This window comes from Drosophila pseudoobscura, chromosome 3 (assembly GCF_009870125.1).
Source record: "Drosophila pseudoobscura strain MV-25-SWS-2005 chromosome 3, UCI_Dpse_MV25, whole genome shotgun sequence".
NCBI classification, from domain to species: domain Eukaryota; kingdom Metazoa; phylum Arthropoda; class Insecta; order Diptera; family Drosophilidae; genus Drosophila; species Drosophila pseudoobscura.
In genome coordinates this window covers 7,555,020-7,577,694 of record NC_046680.1, presented here as the reverse complement: position 1 = coordinate 7,577,694, position 22,675 = coordinate 7,555,020, and the positions used below count along the sequence as shown (strand labels likewise).

General features: G+C 48.3%; 3 protein-coding genes and 1 long non-coding RNA gene across 8 annotated transcripts in view; 1 reads left to right on the top strand and 3 right to left on the bottom strand.

The window, feature by feature from the left end:
- Sema2b (Semaphorin 2b) overlaps positions 1 to 22,675 on the top strand; it is a 44,223-nt gene that overhangs the window by 15,745 nt on the left and 5,803 nt on the right. For 2 of the 5 annotated variants that reach the window (XR_004468583.1, XM_033377323.1), the window contains exons 3-9: positions 18,489 to 18,576; positions 19,755 to 19,806; positions 20,759 to 20,827; positions 21,068 to 21,178; positions 21,376 to 21,513; positions 21,964 to 22,096; positions 22,168 to 22,524. Coding sequence is in view for 4 of the 5 variants with exons in the window: in XM_033377323.1 (XP_033233214.1) it covers positions 18,489 to 18,576; positions 19,755 to 19,806; positions 20,759 to 20,827; positions 21,068 to 21,178; positions 21,376 to 21,513; positions 21,964 to 22,096; positions 22,168 to 22,524 (948 nt within the window). In the remaining variant the exon portion in view is untranslated. Of the gene's footprint in view, positions 1 to 18,488; positions 18,577 to 19,697; positions 20,669 to 20,758; positions 20,828 to 21,067; positions 21,179 to 21,375; positions 21,514 to 21,963; positions 22,097 to 22,167; positions 22,525 to 22,675 lie in introns of those variants that run through there. The other 3 variants (XM_033377324.1, XM_033377326.1, XM_033377325.1) reach the window with 3 other exon arrangements.
- On the bottom strand, positions 10,897 to 11,659 carry LOC117183493 (uncharacterized). Its single transcript, XR_004468584.1, has 3 exons — positions 11,578 to 11,659; positions 10,970 to 11,097; positions 10,897 to 10,907 (listed from the first exon to the last, which is right to left on the bottom strand). It is a non-coding gene; the product is annotated as an uncharacterized lncRNA (long non-coding RNA).
- On the bottom strand, positions 13,387 to 15,497 carry LOC4803794 (NADP-dependent malic enzyme-like). Its single transcript, XM_001360417.4, has 4 exons — positions 15,317 to 15,497; positions 14,044 to 15,240; positions 13,701 to 13,995; positions 13,387 to 13,639 (listed from the first exon to the last, which is right to left on the bottom strand). The coding sequence occupies exons 1-4, from the start codon at positions 15,458 to 15,460 to the stop codon at positions 13,482 to 13,484; spliced, it is 1,794 nt and encodes a 597-aa protein (XP_001360454.3). The 5' UTR covers positions 15,461 to 15,497; the 3' UTR covers positions 13,387 to 13,481.
- Positions 15,467 to 17,597, bottom strand: Menl-1 (Malic enzyme like-1). Its single transcript, XM_002138276.3, has 4 exons — positions 17,411 to 17,597; positions 16,162 to 17,358; positions 15,807 to 16,101; positions 15,467 to 15,750 (listed from the first exon to the last, which is right to left on the bottom strand). The coding sequence occupies exons 1-4, from the start codon at positions 17,549 to 17,551 to the stop codon at positions 15,575 to 15,577; spliced, it is 1,809 nt and encodes a 602-aa protein (XP_002138312.2). The 5' UTR covers positions 17,552 to 17,597; the 3' UTR covers positions 15,467 to 15,574.

Sequence of the window (22,675 nt, the reverse complement as noted above, 5' to 3'; positions counted from 1 at the left end):
TTACCTGCTGCTAAGAATAGCAGTACTGCCTCGCCTGTTCCTCTGGGATATTTGGGATTTTGCTAAAGGGCATCTTCATCTGCTGTAACCAAATCCAAATCTAAGTAGAAATTGGACTTGCGACGTAATTTACAATCGGATTGACCTGATTTCCTGGCCGCTGGTGCAAGTGGCTTTTGGCTTTGGCCAACAGATTCATTAGCCAACTGCAAGTGCCATAATTCAAGTTATTTCGGAAGTACAAATGCTTGTGTCGCTTATACGACCGAGAGGCAGAGGGAGAGCGTGTGTGTAATATATCTTAATGCAGAGACAAAGGCAGATGTGTGGCACACATGTTGTTGGTGCACCGCAGCCTCTACAATACACACACCCAGAGATACCGAGACACAGAGATACAGAAACACACGAGCTGCTGGCGGGGAGTCTGAGAGGGTTTGTGTGTATGGCTAGGAGACCTTTAAGCAAAGCGCTTCCTCATCAAGGACACAAGAGGAAGACGCGCGGAGGAGCCCTAGCCTCTTCGGGGGTAGAGTCCTCGTGCCATCACATTTGTGGGGCTCAAGTTAATGACGACAAATTAATTAAACCAGAAATGTCTGCACCACTAAATTTGATTATAAAACTTTACGTTTTTCATTCCAATTTTCATCTCCAGCTCCGTCTGGATGTGTGTGTGTGCGGTTTGTGCCATAAATTTGCCGACATAATGATGCTAAATATACATTTTCTTATACAAGCGAAAAACATTAACCCCCCAATGAAATAACAGGCATTAAAACTTTGGTCTTTTAAGTTTTCTTGGGATGAAAATAAGAATGGAATTGTGAATGAAAACTTGTTTATAGTTTTGGCTTAACAACTTACTGCGAAAGCCTATTAAAATTAATTTCATTTTATGTTAATGTCGAGTTTATTCAATTTATTTAAAACACATGTCGCTTGATTTAATTAACTTTACACGACCACTGCGGCCGCTGTTGCTGTTGCTGTTGCAGGATGCCGCTGTTGCGGCATGCATGTTGCCGCTGACGCTGACACATGGTTGCCGTCGGCTTGGGGCAGCTCCAACAGACCTACGGCGCATCAACACCAGAAACTGACAACACACACACGCGCACACGGTGGTTATTGTTGTCAAGCGACGGCTTTTAATTAAACACTTTACACGATTATGCCATTGTTTAAAGTTTTAATGGAAAATAAATACCAAAATGGTGGAAAAGTCTCAGGGGAGGTGAGAGGCAATATTGGTGAGAAAATCGGCAGGCGAGAAAACCACAACCGGAAGAAAAGAAGTCAGAATGAGAATCACAGCTAGATTCAGAAATAAAACCCAACAGTCAGAGCAAATATTTGTCACAGTCTCCAGAGCCACAGACATAGATTACTCTTTAATTATCTACGGCCATCAAAGACATTTCTGTGCAGAGCAAGGACCTGAAGAGCTAACTTAAATTCCAGCAAACCATCGAAATGAATCTAGAAATCATTAAGAACCGACGTAAATTGCAAAACTTCGAGGTTCGGTATTTGCACTTACAGATATGCCGGATACGAGCGCCTCTCCATGAAGTATGCCTTAGTGAATGAATAATCGAATGTCTGCACACAGACACCTTTCAGTGCACTTATTTACACTCGATTTCAATTATCTGTTCATATTTAGACACCACAACCACAAAAACAATGGTCGAGAAACAGAAATATGTTCGGGAGGAGGCCCGGAAGGGGTGGGTGTCGGACACAAATATTCCAAGTGAAATATATTAAAGTTATGGCCGAAACCCCTGACTCTGCCCCTGGACACGCATGAAGGGGTGGTTTGCCCAAGGGTAGATGTGCCAAGCCTCCCGGAAGGCCACATTCATACGAGACCGATTTTTAGAGTGGACACCAAACTATTTTGACCGTTGGCATAAGGCACAAAAAGTTGGCCGAAAATCGGGGGTACTATGGGGGTGCTTCCGTGGAGGGTTGGTGGTGGGGTTCCACAGCATATTGCAAAAGTTAAATTGGTTTATTGTCCATTTTTATGGCACAGAAAAACTTTGTGGCATGCGAAATAATTGCATTAAGTGCAGTCCGGGTCACGTCATCCTCCCCCGCCCCATGGACCGTACTCTTTCTGCATTGGAATGGTCTGATTGGGCTGGATGTTGACCAATTTAAGGGCAGGGGCTCTTTTGCATGATTTCTTGGCAGCGGTGGGACCCGCGGGGTGGTGCAATATTAACACATCATTTAATCGACGCACAATGAAGAGCGATAACAAAGCAATCAGAATGGGGGAAAAAAGAGTGGAAAACCCATTTCTAATTAATGCTCGGACGACGCAGGGGGCTGTCTGTGTGCCCCACAAAGAAACGCCTAACCAAAAGGGAGACAGACAGGGGGAGAGAGAGAGAGAGGGGTAAAGAAAAGAATCGATTGACCTGTTTCCTGTGCAATACCGTCAGATACTCCCAAGTCGTCGGCGGAGCTGGATTCGGAGTCAGCACGCTCAAAGGCAGTATTTAAGAGGTATTGTCCTCCGGCCGTGTGTCGGTGTGCAGTCATTTATAATAAATAATAAACATGAAACAAAAGGCTCACACACCCACAGACAACGGCCGGGAGACAAAGAAAGTTATGGCCAAACAACTTCTTCATATGGATATTCGATATTTATTACGCATACGCACACGCCGCGTGTGCCGAACCACAGTCACGCATTTCGAAATCAATGCGAGAAAATATTCACTTCATTTATGTGTGGGCGAGTGGTATATAGATATGGTATGCTATGGGACAGACAAGGACGGAAGGGGTAGGAAGAAAAGGTGAGGGGAGAGGAGAAAGACGGAGTAAGTATTTATGATAAACAAATACTTTTCACTTTTCTTTTGGTCTCAGCTCCCAATGTAAATGAGAACAGCTGGCATATATGGTACATATGTACAGTGCGTTTCACAACTAAAGAGCAATGGCATCATTTTCTTAAAAGGATAATTAATGAATGATTCAAAATTATCGTAGGTAAAATTAAAGCGCTATTAACCCAAGAAATATCTGAATTTGATATCTGATATAAATTCAACAGCCGATAGCAATTACAAACCATTCAATATGATAATTCAATGAAATTCACTGCAGACAGCATGTCATAATCATTCTCCTCTAAAAGGACTGCACACAGCACTGATTCGTTTTATTAATTTTCGTTTGATACCGATTCCATTGGATTGCCTAAATTACCGACCTCATTCGATAAGCGATTCAATTAAAAACCGATGTTCGACTAACAGTTTCGACAGTTTCAAATGTCATTGTTTTTTAGCGCCAATTAAAATCCATCGAATGGTGGCCTCATTTGAAAGCGTTTTAATGTTATGACAGGTACTGCACACACACACTCACGCACTCGTATATGTAATCATATGAAGCCATTTTCATGAAAAATGAACTTTCCCTTTGCGGTGGGTGGGTGAGGTGTGCGGCGGTGCCTCGACACAAAATGTGGCTTAATAGCGAAATATAAATCTGAACTCGAAGCCGAAACATTTCGCATTTTGTGTGTATTTCAATTGTTACGCAAAAATTATGCGTAGAGCATAAAACCGCACACGGATCGCAGATGGTTTTGCCGTGTGGAACGCAGAGGGGTAGCGGCGGCGAGGCACATTAAATTGCAATAGCGCACAAAAGTATGCAATAAAATTTTGCTAATGCGCACAACAACCAGACTGTCTGTGGCTCCATGGCGGTGTGTGTGTGTGTCTGTAAAGGCGTGTGTGCTTGTGGGAGTGTATTTGTGTTGGCTTGCAAATATTAGTCATGCCAGAACACACACCCACACACCAACACTCTCTCATTCGCATTTCCATTTCGAATTGCACATAAAACCGCCAATTTAAAAATGAAAACTGCCGGCCAGGCTGTCATGTGATGTGCAGGCAGGCAGGCAAGCGGCAGGGAGGCAGGGAGGGGATTGTGTGCAGACTGAGGGTGCTATGTGGGGGGGATAGAGGTGGTGGCAGGGGCATGACAGTCTGGCGCATAATTCTTCTTTCCGTCCGTTGTTGTTTGCTGTTATTGTAACCGCTCAATTTCTGTGCCGCCTTTCGAGCACATGGCGCGCACCTTTTGCCGAGCTAAAAGTGAAATTTAGCCGCTACAATTGCCGTGCAATTTTTGGGCCAAATTTTCTTTCGCTTCGCTTCGGCGCGTCGTACGGGTGTGGGTGCAATTTGCCACACTTTCGAATTAGAGGGGGGAACTTTTAAATTGTTCTACCCATGAATAAGTGCTGAGGTGTGGCACAACCCCTCAGGGGGATGACGGGGATGAGGTGAATGCCTCGGCTCGATTGTCTTCTGTGTCTCGGCCCGTCGCCATCTGTCTACGGTCAACTGCAACCTTGCCCTGCCCGGCACCATTCCTCACCACACCACACCGCTCTCCCCCTCTCCAACCGCTGGCTAGAGAGTCTCTAATTTATGCACCCTTCTCGCAGAGCCCGGCTGAAACCTGCTGCGTTGCATGTGGTCCCCGGAGTTCCCTTTATACTTTTCTTCGTTCTTTTTTTAGTGCTACATGAGTTTTATTTCTGCTGTGCGGCTGGGAAGCTTTTATTTTTTCTGGTCTTCCCGATTGAGGTGAAACGGAAATGAGCTGCCGGAAATGCCTGAGCTCCACACACACATACACAAATAGAGAAGGAGAGAGAGCGACACGGAACCACGGCATAGTTGCGGATTAAGGTAGCAAGGTGCTCTGTCCTGCAATTTGAAACAATTTAGGCCACGCGTCGTCAAAGCTACACGCATTTCAACCCCGAAGGAGCGAAGGGAGGCCAAGATGAAGGAAGCTGATGGAAGCTGTGAGACTTAAAGCCTGCTCTTAAAGCCGTTCTGTGTCCAACTCATGGGCGCCTGGAGCTATGTGTGTCGCACGCACTCGGGGCATCGCTGACGTGGCAGCGTGTCTGGTCGAGGTGCCAAGTTATGCGCATATGGAACGCCAAAAGGCCCAAAGCCGCCTGCCCAACGTGTGCGTGTCGCAAAGCGTTAGCATACTTTTCCAGGTGTAGGAAACCTGCCTACAACTCCAACTTCAGCTCCCACTCAGCCTTGGTCTTGCGTTTGGCTCGCTTTCGTTCGGTTTGGCTGTTAAGAAAAGTTAAAGTTGCCTTTTGTCACGAAATAGATACGATACTACTACTTCAGTCGGCCCAGGGCGTGTTTCCCGCGAAGAGGAAGCAAACGTGTTGAAAATTAGGAAAATATCAGGCAGTAGACACACTAACCCAAACCACAGGACGCTGCCAATCAACGTCGAGGCCAGTTGCTGTGCCGCTGCCACAGAATGCTGCTGACAGGGCAAAGAAAGGACGAGAAAGAGAGAGAGAACGTGGCAGAATGTTGACACAAAAGGTGTATCCTTAAAATAAGCATATTATTATGTGCTTTGTGTTATGAAAGCGACAAAAACGCCAAAAGAATACGCACAGAGGGGGAGTCTTTGGGCAGGGAGAGAATGCCCCAGATCTAATGAGTAAATGAAGAAGCAAACGGAAGAGGACACCTTCCAGGGGACAGAGGACAGAGCAGAGCAGAGCATGGCAGGGCAGGGCAAACAAGTCAAATGATTTATGTTTATATATCCAGAGCTAAGGACACGACACCCAAACGCAAAAGAAAGGACATAAAAACTTAAATAATATCAGGGATAAGAGAGGGCTAAGAGCCAGAACACCTTGCGTGCTTCATGGCCTCTTGTTTGTCTTTTATGATGATTATTTTTCAGTATTTTTACGATTTATATGACGGCAGTCTGCGGACACGAACGGAGGGAGCTCTGTGCCACTGTGGCTCTGTGGCTCTGTGGCATAGCGCACAGAATGCAATTATAGTGCACGCACGGACACCGAACACAATAAAATGATCATAAAGAGGAATCAACCTCTATATATTAAAGCAAGTCAACTGTGTCGACTGTCAGATGCAGACAGAGCAGGGCACAGGGCGACTGAGCGACAGAGCGACAGAGCGACTCTCTGTCTTCCTAATTAGATGAGAGTTCTTCTACTAGCTGCACTCCGGCGCCCTCGTGCCTGGGTCCCCTTGTTCTCTCTGGTTATGTGGGTAATTAAACTTACAACTTAGTGGCGCTATTGTACCACCCACTCAGTATTTGTATTTGTGTTGCCAGCCTTTTGTGTAAGACCCTCTTCAAGGGGCACTCTGGCACCCCAAAGCCACCTGCCATCCTCTTCACTCCTTTGAAACGACGTGGAGTATCCTTGCCATCATTATGCCGAACGGGTTTCACGCAAACTTTCGGCGCAAGGTGCCCTGGATTTATGGCGGTTACCCACTGCTACGTTTCCCTGCCCCACCTGCCCCCAAAACTTGCGGCCCTGTAGAACATAATTCTTGCCGCATAATTGCAGCATTAACAGGGTTAATGGCGCCACTGTCTTGGCATGTTTTTATGAAAATGTTGCCTGTTATGATGAGCAAATGTGTTATAAACAATAACATGAAGTACTCCACGGCCAGGGGGCGGTACAGCTGGATACAGGATACATGTGGCAGGCTATAAGGTTTCTGCAACTGCAGTTGCAGCATAAAGTTTGACTTCGTGACGGCTAAAGTTTTATTGCAATTGTAGTCGTTCAACTAATTAAAAACATTCACGTGTATTATAAACGATGCGGATATACGTACTGCACGAAGCCAAATATTGGGATGTACAGTGCGTTTAACAACTGTCAGGCGATGGCTGAAGTGTATTGATGCATTTAGTTCAGCCAGTAGGAGAGCCAGCAGCCACTTTTATAAATGATAATTAGGTAAAAAACCCAGGCAACTCTTTTTTTAGGTTCAAACTTGTATCCGTCTCCATATTCACGAAACGCACTGCACATCTCTATTAAATGTTTCAGAAACCAAAAAAAATATAGGAAAGAATCTAGTACCGTTCAGTTTTTCCACATAATTAACATTCAGACAGGCACACACACGGATACGGGCACGTATCCGAGGGGGAGGTCGCACCCGTGTTCGTACCTTTGCCCTCGCCAACACACTCCACCCTTCATCCAGGGGTTAGGCAAACATTGTTGCAGTTATTAAACTAAGATGGGAAGTAGTTCGCTCAGTTCCTGCACCACCACCCAACAGCCACCCCGATGGGTGGTGTATTCAGGGCACACTCTGGGGGCCAGCAAAGGAGTCTCAATATGGACACATAATGGCCAATAAAATGCATGCAATTTCCTAGACTGGCACAACTTTTGACGCTGCATTAACATTTAAATGAGTTTATCTGTGAGTGCGGATCGGGAGAGTGGCTTTTGTGCGGGAAGGGGGGGGGCCGGAGAATACTAATATTTATGTTATGTCCCGCAAGGGCACTAAAAAGCCATCTGGCCATGGCCCCTGGCTCTCGTCGTGCGGCAGGAACAAAGAGACAACCCCAATGATTCAGACTGATTTATGTGTTTTTGAACTTTCTCGGGTTTTTTCTCGCGTAATTTAATTAATGACACAGGCACGCACCGAAAAGGTGAAGGGGTGGCAGCGGCAGAAAGTCCTCAGAGGCGGGGTCTAGGGTAAGTCAGAACACTCACTTCATATCACTTTGGCGGCATACTACCTGGGCCGAAGATTAATTAGCAGTTGCAACGCACTCGAGGCGCTGGGGGAAACACGACTTGTTTAGGAGCTGAAAACAAATTGCGGCCAATTGCGCAGTCAGAAAAGGTAAGTCGGGGCAGGTCGGCGGTAGGAAAAGGCGGCAAAATGTGGCAAGGGGGAGTGGCATTGGGGAAATCAAGGTAAAGTGCCGCAACTTTGCTTGTTCACCCCTCCATACTGCTCCACTGCTGCTCCGTCCGGTTTAGGCACTGTTCAAATGTATGCTATGCATACGTGGCCCCAGCTCCAATGTCAGGTGAGCCCAAGGGAAAACACGAATAGCAGGGAAAGCAGGGAAAGTGCTCCAAGGGATATAAAGCTGCATTTGAAGCTGAAAGCACAGTGCTGGCCAGAGTCAGGGCCAGAGCTAGAGATAGTGTGCTCTTACCCCCCATGGCTCCGTGACACATAGCCCCGGGGATAAGCTGGAACGTAAAATGTAGTAGTGCGCTCTTAAAAATTCAAATCATCTAAAAAATATGCAAAAGATTTTCGCAGTGCCACCGCTGCACATTGGCACAGATACAAGAACATGGGAAAATCCACCCTTGACTCACGTTTAGCTTTCATAAATTCTCGCCATAAATATTTATGCTTTCGCTTCGAAATATGTAAAATTGGTAATTGGAAAATTGTTATCATGCGGTGGTAAACCCACTCTAACCCACAGCCACCCACACACGGAAGGGAGGTGTGGCAATGGCCCGAAGCGGAAATCTAATGTAATTTCAGGTGCATCGTGTGGTGACCCCGACGCGTTTTCGATATTGAATTCCAATTATGCAATGTAATTAAAAATGGTTCAAAGCACAGATCGCTAGATGAATTTTATGTAAATTTCCTGAATAACACGTCTATTCCTCTCTCCCTCTCTTCGCTCTCTCTCCCTTTTCATAGTTTCCCTTGAGGCCTTTCCCGCAAATACATGTGTCGTAACATTCAAATGGAAATGTAATACTTGAAAATGCATTTCAAGCGCTTTCCTGGCTGCTGGGTGGTGGATAGGAAACGGAGAATTCGGGCGTATTTTTCAGCATATTAAACAAGCCAAAAGGTTCAAATGCTCCTGTTAGACATGCTCCTGCGGCCTGTGCTCCGTTTCAGAGCGAGAGAGCTCCTTGCGATGGCTGTCTGGCTGTCAGACCACGTCGACTTCATCGTCTGCTTGACGTCTCATTTTTTCTCCATTTTTTCTTGGCTTTTCACTGGGATCCTTCTACTGCTTCTGCTGCTGCTGCTGCTGCTCCGGCACGTTTTTTCGGCTATTTCTGCTGTTGCTGCTGCTGACGCATGACGTAGGTGTCTAGACTTGCTAATGTTTCCTCTTGCTGCAGTTGCAACAAGCATTGCATCCATTTCCACTGGCTCTTCCGATGAAGACGTAAAATTTCCGCCAGCTGAATTATGTTCATGCTGCCCCAATTGAGCGAGCAGCTTCCTCTGAGAGGAGACTGGGACCAGTTCTGGGATTAGGGCTAGTCCCAGCCAGATCCAAGTGGAATATCTCCCCAGGAGCCCGGTGAGCTTTGTGAGCCCTGTGAGCCCTCTTTAAAAATTGTTGCTCGTCGAGTGCTTAAAGTTAGTCCATGGCTTCCGTCCTTCCCTCTCCTTGGACAGCCACTGACATACTTCTCGTGTAAACCAACTTGTAATATATTCCCACGCCATTTCGTGTCGGGAGTCGCTAGTCGGTAGTGTGCACACTGAGGGTCTATCTGTGTGTGAGTGTGTGTGTTACCACATTTACAGTAAGCAGAGAATTGCACGTTTGTGTTTTTAGATTACGGCATTGTCTGCTTTCCTGTCGGTGTATCTGTGTTTGTATCTCTCTCTGTCTCTCTCTTTCCCTTTATATCTGTGTCGCTGTGTATCTGTATATGTGTCTGTGTTTGGCTGAGTGAACCTACATGGGACTCAAGTGGCAGTGGCAGCCATGTCTATGGCTTTATTTTTACTATCCATTTCTGTGTCGTCGTCGTCGCTGCCTTCTCCTCCTTCTGGCTCTTTCTATATGTGGATACCCTTCCGGAAAGGGTCATATGACCTTAAAAAAATGTTTGCGCTTCAAAAAAGGCACCAAGCGAACGGGGAATCTGCGAGGGTACCTAGATGTTCGGTATCCCCAAAAGAAAGCCTCTCTTTCTCTTTGCCTTTTTGTCCTCTACTTTTTATGCAACTGCCATCATAAAATGGCATAAAGAAGAACACACAAAAGAGAGAGAGAGAGAGAGAGAGTGTGTAAGAGAGACAGGGGTAGAGACAAAATGAAACCAAAAGCGCAGCGCAGTAAAATGAAGTCTAAAACTAAATCCCACATAAGGTACGAACGTGCTCAACACAAATGCCAGGTACTTACACACACACACAGTGTGAGGCACAATGGACGGGGCATCCTGTTTACCGTTTACCTTATTGGATTTTTACTGTGAAGCAGCAGCAGCAGCAGCAGCAGCGACAGCGGCAGCTATTTGTACTGCCCCATGAACACGAACCAGAGCAACAGAATACACAATGCTGCGCAGTGAGCAAACTTGCCCCAAAGCCAAAGCCAAATTTAAGCCCCTCCGCCAGTAGCAAACTTTGCATATGTCGAAGGAGACATCTACATCTCCATCTCCATCGCTGCAGCCGGCTCTGCATCTCTATCAGCTCGGCGGGCTGGCGCATTCAACTGGAAGCTGTTAAATATCGAACACATATTTATATGCAGGTACAAGGGTACAAGAGACCATTGGCAGTGCCAGGACATTGGTAAATGGCTGGAGATTTGTGCGACAGTGCGACTGCTGCAGAAACAGAGATAAGCTTGATGCATGGCAGCTGGGACTGCGACCCGACTTGGCTTCGGGTAACTCTTCCCCAAAGCTAATGCAAATCCAAATGCAGCGAGGGAATATACATATATCTTTAAGGTACATTTAAGAGAAGAATCGAGGAACGAGCAAAGGAATTGCGAACGTCTTCCCTCAATTCCGACTGTTATAATTATCTTTTGGAACTGAAAGCCAAAGCCTTTTGTCCTTTTTTGTTTGCACTTTCTTGAAGTCCCCAAAATTCCATAGGTACCTGCAATAATAAGACTCTGGCAAGTGCCTCACCTGTCTAGCCATCACATCAAGGCGCTCTATTGACCCTTCTTCTGTGGGGTGTCCTGGCATTTGTCTTCATAAAATTCCACTGCCCTGGCAGTTCAGTGTACAGAAAAGCAGTTTTCCTTTGCTGTGGCTGGTGGAAAGCCAATCATTGTTAAATTAACGCCATAAAAAATTACGCACTCTCTCTCTCACGCTTGTCTCTCGACTCCAGGGACTGTCAGGACTCCCGGACTCCCACTCCACAGCGGAGTGGCAAGTCAAGCAGCTGAACCGCAACTGAGACGAGAATCAAATAAAAATTAAGTGCTGACTCAGTTCGTCTGGAAAAAAGAAAGAACGAAATGAAACGTAACGTAAGGGAATCAGGGCCCAGAGGAAAAAAAAACACTGTGCGGCATGCAAAGTGGAGATAAGAAAAATTTCTCCACAAACAACAGCAGAGTGTGGGGCAAGGGAAAGGGACTATGGATGGGGGGCTTTCAGTGGGCGTTGCGCGGCATTTATGTGGCCGCAAACACACACACAACACACAACACAATGGAGGACGCAGCAAAACAAAACTGTTGACTGTGCGAACCGCATAGATACGAGTAGAAGAGGCTTCCATATGGAAAGCGGGGAGTGGCAAAGAAAAGTTGGTCCAAAAACTGTGACCATATGGAGAGGCAGGCAGAGCCAGAGACACACACCTGTGTATGTGTTTGAAGGAGACAAGAGAGCAGCTCGCTCTTGGCCTGGCTAAGACAAATGATGTAAAATCCATTTGGCTCCACGAAAAAGAGGGAATATTTTTCATTTACCTGTCCAGGATACAGCTGCCACATTCCCCAGCCCCTGCTCTGTCGTTGCCACTGGAAGTTAAGTATACGTAACGTAAACGCAAATTTAATGCTTGAAAAATTCGCCTAAATGGATCCAAGTGCTACTTGCTTTCTGGCCTTCAGTTTTTCCTCTGACCTGGCTCTGTGGCCGGTTTTATCTATCTCAGCAGATAAATGAAAATCTTCAAAAAAATGAAGTAGCGGTCGGCAGCAGAGCATCGGCTTTTCCTTACTGCCAGCTAGCAGCAACAGAAGCCGTAACCGAAGCAAGTCTGAGTAGAATTTTGTGTTTATTGAGGCTACTTATCGACTGTACACAGTCAAGTGAGCTTTGGCCTTTGACCACAGGCCCTCCTCTGGCCTATTTAAGGCTTAGGCTTGGCCAGATTGATAACAGAGCCAGGAGGAGAGAAAGAAAGAAAGCCATGCAAATATGAAACCACGTTCAACAATTACCAACAAAACCCAAACGGAACTTTAGTGGGGAAAGAGGACCCTGTTTAGCTCCTCTTTTATTTGGTTTATCTGGGCTATAATTTATTCGCTGACGCGTCATATAATCTAGTGAAAAAAGAACCCTTAACTTTTGCCGCTGGCATTTAAATTTAGAGCCCCATTGTGGGGCGTAAATCGATGCTGGTGTGGGGCAAAGCTGCCGCCCTTCAGCTGCGGAAATTTACGATTTAGCCACGTTCAACAAGCCGCATACATTTTTATGGCCAATTAAATTCTATAAGCCAAGCTAACCGTAACGAACGAGAGCGCTCCGAGATCTGTTTTGGCTCCGCCGCCACTTAAAGATTCTCCACTCCCGAACGAGGCAGGCGGAGTATTGATTGGTGGGGCAGCAGCCAAATGTGGTCCCTGGTCAACGTTATGCGAGTGGGGGTGTATTAAAGTGTGAAGTAATGAATATTAAAATGGCAGTTCCAGGCGCTGCAAGGCCACGAGGACACACAAGGACTCACGCGGCAGAGGGACGCACTTTGACAGAGAGCAAATATTTTGACAGCTGTCAGTTGAAGAAAATGATTTCACATTTTTGCCTTGCCTTTTTTATGCACCATCTCCTGCCCCATCTTTGGGTTGGAGATGTCTCCACATCGACAACATCAACATCGTGGCAAGTTTCTGTGTGTGTGGCGGGATACCAGGATGTGGGGAGAAGAGGAGCAGGCACATGCCAATGCCAAGCTGATAGACAGGCAGGCAGACCAGGGGCAGAGGGAGAGTCGGAGGCAGAGGGAGACAACGTGCGACTGCCGCCTGACTGCTCTTTTAACACCAATTGCTTTTTAATGCATGCACGTCCTTTCGCTCCTTCGTTGTGTGTGTGTGTGTGTCGTGTGTGTGTTTGTGTGTTTGTGGAGCGTTTAAGCAAGAATGAAAGATATATAGTCGGATCTACTAACCAAAGATACCCCTTACTGGGAAAATTTCTAAAGAATTCTCTTGGAAATTAATCGAAAATAGATGAAAGTATGGGAAAAATATAGTATCTGTGAGTTTTGTTTGGTCGGAGGCTTTTCCTGACCAACAATATACCCTCAAGCACCACAACTGTAGGGTAGACCAAAAGCAAAGCGAGAGACGAGAGGGAAAAGAAAGAAATTGATTGACATTTTTGGTGAGCAGCAGACATTTCGTCCTATTTTATATGCAAATCAGCAGGATACACACACAGATACACATGCGCATACACAAACAGACTCGCCGAGCAGCGAGAGCAGAGAGAGCAGGCGGCATGTCAATGTCCCTCGTTGACAGGACAATAATAACGTTAAAATGTCGAGCATTTACCGCCTCCTCCATTCTGAGAGAACCAGATACACGAGTATCTGAATGTGTGCAGGTGTGAGTATCTGTGTGGGAGTTGTATCTAATTACAAAAGAGGCTTCGCTTTGCAATCTTTGCCTTGACAGGCAGGAAAATCAGGATACGGCCAGGTGGGCGGCAGAGCGCTCTCGTACACCAGTCTGTACTGAGTTTTCTGAACGAATTCGCACACATCCTTGGGCACGGGATAGATATTTGACAGGCCTACAGAGGCCCGAAAGGAAATCAGTCACGGAAAAAGATCGAAACCAAAGCTAAATCCTACCGTTTTCAAACAGATACTGGCACACGGTGACGCCCACGTCCAAGGCCAAGGAGTGGGCCTCCTTGATGGCGGGATACAAGCTGCCGGCGGCCAGTCGCTCCTCGGAGGTGCTCTTGGCCAGCGTGACGGCCACTTCGGAGTAGACGTCGTCCGGCAGAAAGCGGGCCCGTGCACAAATTGCCCCCAAAGCTATACCCGGAAACACCAGACAATTGTTGGCCTGCGCGGGTGTGAAGCGCTTGCCATTGAACACCACGGGCGGAAACGGCGATCCCGAACAGAACAGCACTCGACCCTAAGGAAAATCATATGTAGCGCAGAACGGAAAGATCTTTGGCTGTACCTCTGTGAAATTGTAGGCCTGCTCGGCCGTGCACTCGGTCCTGTTGGTGGGGTTTGAGAGCGCAAACACGGCAGGTCGCTCCTGGTGTTTTGCCAATGATCGGAGCACCTGCTCGGAGAAGAGTGAACCCACGCCAGTGGCCCCCAAGAGAATCGAGGGCTTCAGATGGTCCACCGCGGCGGCGAGGTCTTTGATCGGATCCATGGGCTTGGCAAACTTCCTGGCCTGCGCCTCAATCTTGTCCGATGCGCACGTCACGAGACCGTTCTGGTCGAACAGATAGATTTTGCTGGCAGCCTCCTCGGAGGTGAGACCTCGGCTTTTCAGGGCCGTGAGCAGCATATTGGCAATGCCAAGGGCGGCACTCCCTGCGCCGGCAAACAGAAAGACCATGTCCTGCAGCTTCCGTTTGGTCACACGCTCCACGTTGAGCATGCCGGCCAGTCCCGTGGCGCCTGTGCCCTGAACATCGTCGTTGAAGCAGCAGTAGGAGTACTGATACTTCTTCAGGAACTTGATCGCATCGGGCGTGGCAAAGTCCTCGTGGTGGATGAAGGTGTCCGTGCCGAAGGTGTCCACCGCAGCCTCCATGAACTCGTTAACGAAATCCTCGTACTCGGCGCCGCGGACGCGCTTTATCCGCGCTCCCACATAGAGCGGATCGCCGAGCAGCTCCTCGTTGTCGGTGCCCACATCCAGGCAGACGGGCAGCAGCTGATCCGGCGGCACCCCAGCCAAGGCGGTGTACAGGGCAATCTTGCCAATGGATATGCCCATGCCGTTGGCCCCCATGTCGCCGAGCCCCAAGACGCGACCCCCGTCCGTGACGCACATGGCCCGGACATGCTTCGCCTTCCAGTTTGTGAGCACGTCCCTGATGTGGCCCCGGTCGAAAATAGTGATGTACAGGCCATCGGGATACTTGAAGTGCAGCCCGAACGAGGTGATGATCTCCCCCACCGTCGGCGTGTATATGACGGGCAGCACAGCTTCCGTGTAGTCCCTGAGAAAGCGGTAGAACAGCCGCTGGTGCCGCTGCGACAGCGAGTTGATATACGTGAACTTGCTGATGTTGTCCTTGCGCGCCTGAAAGTTTATCCCCACGGCGTACAGCTGCTCCTCCATGTTCCGTGTCGAGCACGGCCACAGTCCGTGGACGCCCAGACGCTGTCGCTCCTCAATGGTGAAACTCAGGCCCTGAGCGATGGGCGATGGACGATAGGCGTATCAGATTCTGGAGGCTTTCCTTCCACTTTCCCTTTCATTCACTCACCTTGTTCCATCGACCGTCCGTGATGGTGTGCCAATCTGGTCGCACCACGTGACTGCTGGCATCGTTGTGCACCTGCAACATTCGCCCAAGCGGTCTGAGGTGTGAAACTAGGCGAGGCAAAGGACGCAGCTTGGAAAACGTCATTAGATATGTCTTTGAATCTCAACAGAGAATTTTTAATATTGAATACAAAAACCCATTTCCAATGGTGATCGATCTCCAAAAGAAAACGCCTGCTTATATGGAGCATTAGAGAGATTAGAAGGAAATCTTGATATCTTTCGGTGGTATGTTGTAGCCTTCGGTGAACGGAACTGTGGGCAAATCCGGGTACTTCCATGGCACCACCAACGAATCTCCATTGCAGAGCTCGTAGAGATTGGCCACAATAAACTCGCACACATTCTCCGGCACTGGATAAACTTGGGCCAAGTCTGGGGGATGATATATGAGAACAGAAACCTCTTTTCATAGATCGGATGGAGCTTACCATTGTCAAACAGATATTGGGCCACGGCCACGGCAATGGTGAGGGCCACATCTTTGGCCTCTGTCGCCTTTGGGTAGATCCTGCCGCTAGCCATCGCCTCCTCCTCGGGATACCCCGCCAAAGTGTGGGCGGCCACCAGGAAGATCTCGTCGGGTATGGTTTTGGCGTAGGCGGCCATCGCCCCCAGTCCAATGCCGGGAAAGGCGAAGCAGTTGTTGGCCTGTCCGGGCGTTAAGCGTTTACCATTGACCGTCACAGGCGGAAAAGGAGACCCCGCCGAGAACAGGGCGCGACCCTATGGAGAGGGGAGGACATTTAAGAGCCCCGAATATAGTCAAATCTACTGAGAATTCACCTCTGTGAAGTTGTAGGCTTGCTCGGCCGTGCACTCCGCCTTGCTGGTGGGATTGGAGAAGGCAAAGATGGCGGGGCGCTCGTTATTGGCGGCCATGCACCGCAGGATCTTCTCCGAGAAGAGTCCCGTCATGCTGGTGGCACCTATCAGGATAGACGGCTTCACCTTCTCCACAACCTCGTCCAAAGCTTTGATGTGGGGCATGTCCTTGACGTACGGTTGAATGGGCGGCGCCACATCCGTTCTGCTCTTCACAATCAGACCATTCTGATCGAATACGTAAATGTTCTTTGCGATTTGCTTCTCGTCCAGCTTTCGGGACTTTAGCTCCTTGACCAGGAGCCCCGCCACGCCCATTGCGGCACTGCCCGCACCGGCGAAGACGATAACGTGTTTGTCCAACTTCTTCTTGGTGACCCGCTCGACGGCCAGGAGGCCGGCCAGTCCCACAGCAGCCGTGCCCTGAATGTCGTCGTTGAAGCAGCAGTATTTGTGCTGGTACCGCTCTATGAGCTTGAAGGCGTTTGGCGTGGCAAAGTCCTCGAAGTGGATGAGGGTTCTGCGACCCCAGGTCTGGACGACAGCCTGCATGAACTCGTCCACGAGCTCATCGTACTTCTTGCCCCTCAGCCGCTTATCTCGCGTCCCAATATACATGGGATCGGCCAGCAGCTCCTCGTTGTTGGTCCCCACGTCCAGGCAGACGGGCAGCAGGTGGTGCGGCGGCACGCAGCTGAGGGCCGTGTAGAGCTCCAGCTTTCCGACAGTGATGCCCATCCCATTGGCTCCGAGGTCTCCCAGGCCCAGGATGCGTTCGCCATCCGTCACGCACACCGCCTTGATGTCGGGCTCTGGCCAATTTCTCAACACCTCGGCCACATGGCCGCGATCATTCTTGGTCACATACAAGCCCATGGGACCCCGGTATATCATACCGAATATGGTGCAGGCCACGCCCACGGTGGGTGTGTAGATCACGGGCAGCACGTCCTCGAGGTGCTCTGACAGGAAGCGGAAGTACAAGCGCTCGTGCCGCTTTCGCAGGGATCTCAGGTAGCGGTACCGTCCAATTTTCGTGGCACGCGCATGGAAGTTTGCCGCAACGGCGAACACCTGCTCCTGCATGGTGCGGAACGCCGCTGGAAACAGGCCGTGCACCTGCAGGCTCTGCCGCTCTTCAATGGTGAAATTCAGACCCTGTCAACAAAAAAATGAAGGAAGAATTGAATCGAAACAAAAGGATATATACCTTGTTATTTTTGGCGTCCAGAACGGTTGTAACGGGAGGTCGGACGATATCATGGTGGTGTCGACTCTTATTGGCAGTGTTCTGGCTCTGGGACAGATGTAGCCGCTGTTGTACGGCAAAATAGAATTTGGAGAAAGCCATTGCAAAATAAATCGAAAAATAATTCAAGGGAAATAAACCCAAAACTCTTGGCCAACTTTGTATTCATTTGCATAAGGTTAAAGGCTGAAAAACTTGACTGTGACACAGTCTGTGCACGAGTATATCATTCATTAGGTATTCTTATGGAAATCACTTTTGTTACTGCTATTGTTGTTCCCAGCCCATTAAGGGTCGTCGTCGTCGTCAATGACCAATGACCGGGACAAAAGGAAAGTGGAGAAGTCAACACAAATGACTCTTAGCAATGCCATCAAAGGATTTGCTTGGGCTTTGCTTCAAATGAAAAAACAAAGTTGTCCTGTCCTGTCCGGCCCGGCCCCGTTCGTCCTTGCCTTTTGTGCGCGGGTGTGCTGGAGTATTTTTGTGTGTTGTTTTACTAATTGTGCCAAATTAGTTGACAACTTAATGTCGTAAAAATTTCAGCTAAATGCCTCAATCTTTTGTTAATGACATTGACAGCGGTGCAACTTTTTGCGACTCACGAACTGGAGCAGGGATCGACTCCACTGCACGGTTGGGGCTGTCTCTTTGTCTCTGTCACTGCCTTTGGGCTGTGTCTGGATCCTGGGCCTCAGCACGTGACATATCTGGGTAGAGGCTACGTGACACTGTCAGTGTCAAATATGCAAGGGCAGGGACAGGGAACAGGGGACAGGGAACAGGGAACAGGACCCTGGGCCAAGGCTTTTGTGTTGTGTGCTTCCTTTTTGGCACTGACTCTCCCCCCAGCCTTCCATAAATTAACTTTGTGTGTGTGCTAAATTATAATAGTTTAATTAGTTGCTGCTAAACTGCTGCTGACAGTTTCATTAAGCTTTAATTAACTTCGGGCTCACTCTCGATTTCTTTAAATCAATGAACCGAATACAGTGCGTATACTTAATGACCCTCTCTCTCTCCCGTTTGCTCTTTACAGATCACGTCAAGGACTTTAGCTGCGGACCGCTGCACTACAGAACCTTCTATATGGATGAGCGCAACAATGCCCTCTATGTGGGCGCCATGTAAGTGGACAGATTTACTCCAGAAAATGGGGAAAACCCTCCCTCCCTAGAATAATTAGAAAGTTCCGGTGTGGAAGATGTGATGTGGTGGGTTGAGACGGGCGAGATGGCTGCCTACTTGGTAGCCTCAACTCATTTAGGGGTGCATATTTCATTCATATTTTAGCCAGGGACCAGGGAGCAGGGACCCACGCGGCCACGCTGTCGGCATACATAATTATGAATTAATGCCCGAACGGGTGGAGGGTGCATGGAGCAAAGTATGGGGCATGGTCTGCAATTTGACAACGGGGCTGGCTCCTCGTCTGCTCATTTGTCTGTGGTAAGTTGAGCAGTGCCGCATTTTAATGGTTGCGGTTGCTAAGGGTTATGGAAAGGGGACGGGGAACCTCTGGAACCTCTGGAGCTGGCAAACAAAGTAACCAAAATTACCACTTGACTCGAATGCCGCTTACCCCAGGAGCAGGAGCAGGAGCAGGAGCAGCCACAGCTGGCAGCACTCGTCGTCGGTAGCGTTGGCATCATCAGCGATTGTTACCCGGGCTCCTAGGACTCACACCCCATCCACCATTCCCCCCCGCCACGTTGCCCCTTGGCTGGCCATGGAAATGAAGATTAATGGTTTCTGAGTTGTCGGGGGAAAGCGCTACCCAAAAACTCTGCCACCAACTACATAAAACACGCCCTACACTCCACCCCTTTTCCGTCCGAACGTGCGTTCCTTTTGTTTTTTCCCTGGTCGCCGCCAGAAGTTTCTAGTGGCCGGAAAGTGGCGATGCCGCAGCCATTTCCATTTCCACAACCGTCGCCTCTGCCGCTCGAAGTTGAGCCTCTTCTGGAATATGGACACGCAATATTGCGACATTCGACATATCAATCAATCAAGGCACAGTGACTGCAATAAGTACGCTGGCAGGGCTTGACAGGCCGCACAGCAGGTGCATCTACCAGCTTCTGGCTTGGCAATTTTTCAAAATAAAAAGACATTGACATCCGCAACCTCTGCCCCGACCCAGACAGGTGGCAACTGGTGTGGCATTAACCTATCGTCTGGTCGGATGATGCCACGAGTCGGGGATTAGGTCGTGTGTCGAATGTGTCGTGTGCTGCGACAAAGTTTGCCTCTTTAATCATTTACCTGACTAATCATTTGTATCTTTTTTTCTGTTCTCCTGCAGGGATCGGATCTTTCGGCTGAATCTGCGCAACATAAGCCAATCGATATGCGAGGTAAGAGTCCTTCTCTAAGTGTCTCGGGGAAAGCATTTTCAGCGTCGTCCTGTGACAGCACACAATTGCACTTTAATGATTCCATCTTCAACTGTCAATATCCGCCTCTGTCCGTTCAAGCGTTTTACGTTGAGTTGAGTTTTTTTTTTGCAATCTAGGGCCATGGCTCCTACTCCTCCGGAGACATCTTGTGACCAGCAGCCAGGAGGCAGGACGCAGGAGCAAATGCTTTTAACAGCAATTATTTGTGCTGACTTCTGAGCGGGTCGCCGAAGGAATTCCATTCCATTTCAAGTCGAGGCCCGCCTCCGCCCCAAAGGACTGACACTCTCTCGCCGGCGATGGCCGAGGCAAGTGCAAGTGGAAAGTGGGAAAGTGCATCCATCCAGCAGGCACCGGATATTGTGTCTATATGTCAAGCATAAAAATTGTCAGTCGATGGCTTTTCCTTCTTCTCTTTCTCCGCACTTCTTTCTTCCATTGATTTGTGGCTTTCACTTTGGCAAGGAATTTTGCTGAAATGGTTTCAAAATTTATTGAATCACTCGCTGGAAAGGGAGATTCATTGCCGATTCATATGTGCTGTCGGCCAAAAAAAAAAAAAAAAATCGAATTAAATAAACAAATGCTCAACGTGAGATACGTACAAAGCTAGACAAGCACAGATACAGTACACTGAAAGAAAGGGAAGTAGAAAAATAGACAAACACAGATACTGAACACTGGAAGAATGCCTGGAAATAGCCTTGAAAGGGCTTGTTCAATATTTCTATTAGTTGTAATCAAGCTAATACATTTCTAAGCGCTTTCCCTCAGTGTGGAGACAAGAAGAATGTTTGTGCCACGAAAAGAAAACACAGTGGTGCGTGCCACCGCCGCAACATGGCATTCCAGCACGCTTTCAATAAACATTGGAGACAGAAATTTCACCCTGGTTCGATTTGTTTTACAGCGCGATGTCCTCATCCTGGAACCCACTGGCTCCGACATCCTGAACTGCGTGTCCAAAGGGAAGCGGGAGGTGAGTCTGAATGCCATTCATAAGGCCTTGCATAAATATGTATACCCGTACGATATAGTATTATCCTCTGACCGAAGCATGTACAAAATTGTGACCTGTACTCATGACACGGCCTTTGCCATTTCCCATTTCCATTTCCATTTGCATCTTCAATTTTTGATTTCCCTTAAAACTTTGATTTTCCAACATTTATACGTACTACAATTACACTAAAAATCTATAAAATGGCAACCGGACAAGAAGGTGGAGTGCCGCAATCACATACGCGTCATCCAGCCAATGAACTTCAACGGGCATCGACTCTATGTGTGCGGCACGAATGCCCACAATCCCAAGGATTACGTTATAAATGTGAGTATACGAGGGGAAAGGATTGTGCGACTGACTGACTGACTAATTGTGAATGTCAGTCAAGTTTGAAGGCAGTCGTCGTCTTGTGCCCAAAATTAAAGTCAACTAATGCGATTCTTTCTTCTCTCTCTCTCTCTCTCCACCCCCTCCCCAATGCGAACCCCCCACCGAAAACGAACCCGAATCGCAACCCTTAGGCAAACTTAACACATTTACCCAGATCCCAGTACGTGCCCGGCGTCGGCCTGGGCATTGGCAAGTGTCCCTACGATCCCGCTGACAACTCAACCGCCGTCTATGTGGAGAACGGAAATCCCTTTGGTTTGCCCGCGCTGGTAAGTTCAGGGTCCTCGTCCCCCCGCCTCGAAACGGAAGTGAAACGAAGGGAGCAAAAGAAAAAGAAACCGAAAAGGGAGCCAGAGGAAGGGAGAAATAAAAAGAAAAATGTCAATTGTAATAAAATTACAAAAGTAAAGTAAAGTAGGGGGTATACGGGGGAGAACAGGCAGGGAAGTCGACGCAAAAGTTGTGTGTGTTGAAGGCAGAGGAAAGGAAATTTTAAAGCAAAAAGAGGCAGCAACAGTAGCAGCAATAAAGCAGCTGAAATTAAATTAGAGCGAGCAATAGAAGAGGGAGGCACGTGCGTACACTTTATGCGTAATTGTGTGCGTGCGTGCCCAGCCACGGCGCACTGGGCGTATGCGTGATGTCGAGGCCTTAACCAAGACATTACCATCCATATCCTTATACTCTCTTGTACATCTCCCCTATCCCCCGACATTCAGTACGCCGGCACCAATGCTGAATTCACCAAGGCCGATTCGGTTATATTCCGCTCGGATCTCTACAATCTTACCAACGGCCGCAAGGAGGCAAACTTCAAGCGAACGGTGAAATATGACTCCAAGCTACTGGACAGTAAGTTGAACAGAAAGACCCTTTCACACAGCACAAGCTAACGAACAAAACCCAACCCTCTCCCTTTGCAGAACCCAACTTTGTGGGCTCCTTTGAGATTGGCGAGTTCGTGTACTTCTTCTTCCGCGAACATGCCGTGGAGTACATCAACTGCGGCAAGGAGGTCTACTCCCGCGTGGCACGCGTCTGCAAGAACGATCGCGGCGGCAAGTACATGATCAGCCAGAACTGGGCCACGTATCTGAAGGCTCGCATGAACTGCAGCATCTCCAGCGAGTTCCCCTTCTACTTCAACGAGATCCAGTCGGTCTACAAGATGCCCAGCGACGACAGCAAGTTCTATGCCACCTTCACGACGAACACGAACGGTCTGATTGGTTCTGCTGTCTGTAGCTATGACATCAGGGACATAAATGCGGCCTTCGAAGGTGAGTCCGGGGATACAGGGGATATGTGTGTGTGCTTTTCTGATTTATTGCATGGACCATAATTCTTATGGGGGTTTTTTTTCTTGGAACAACTGCGGATGGAATTACGCGCACAGGTGGAGTCCTGGTCCTGGTTCTGGCCCTTGTCCTT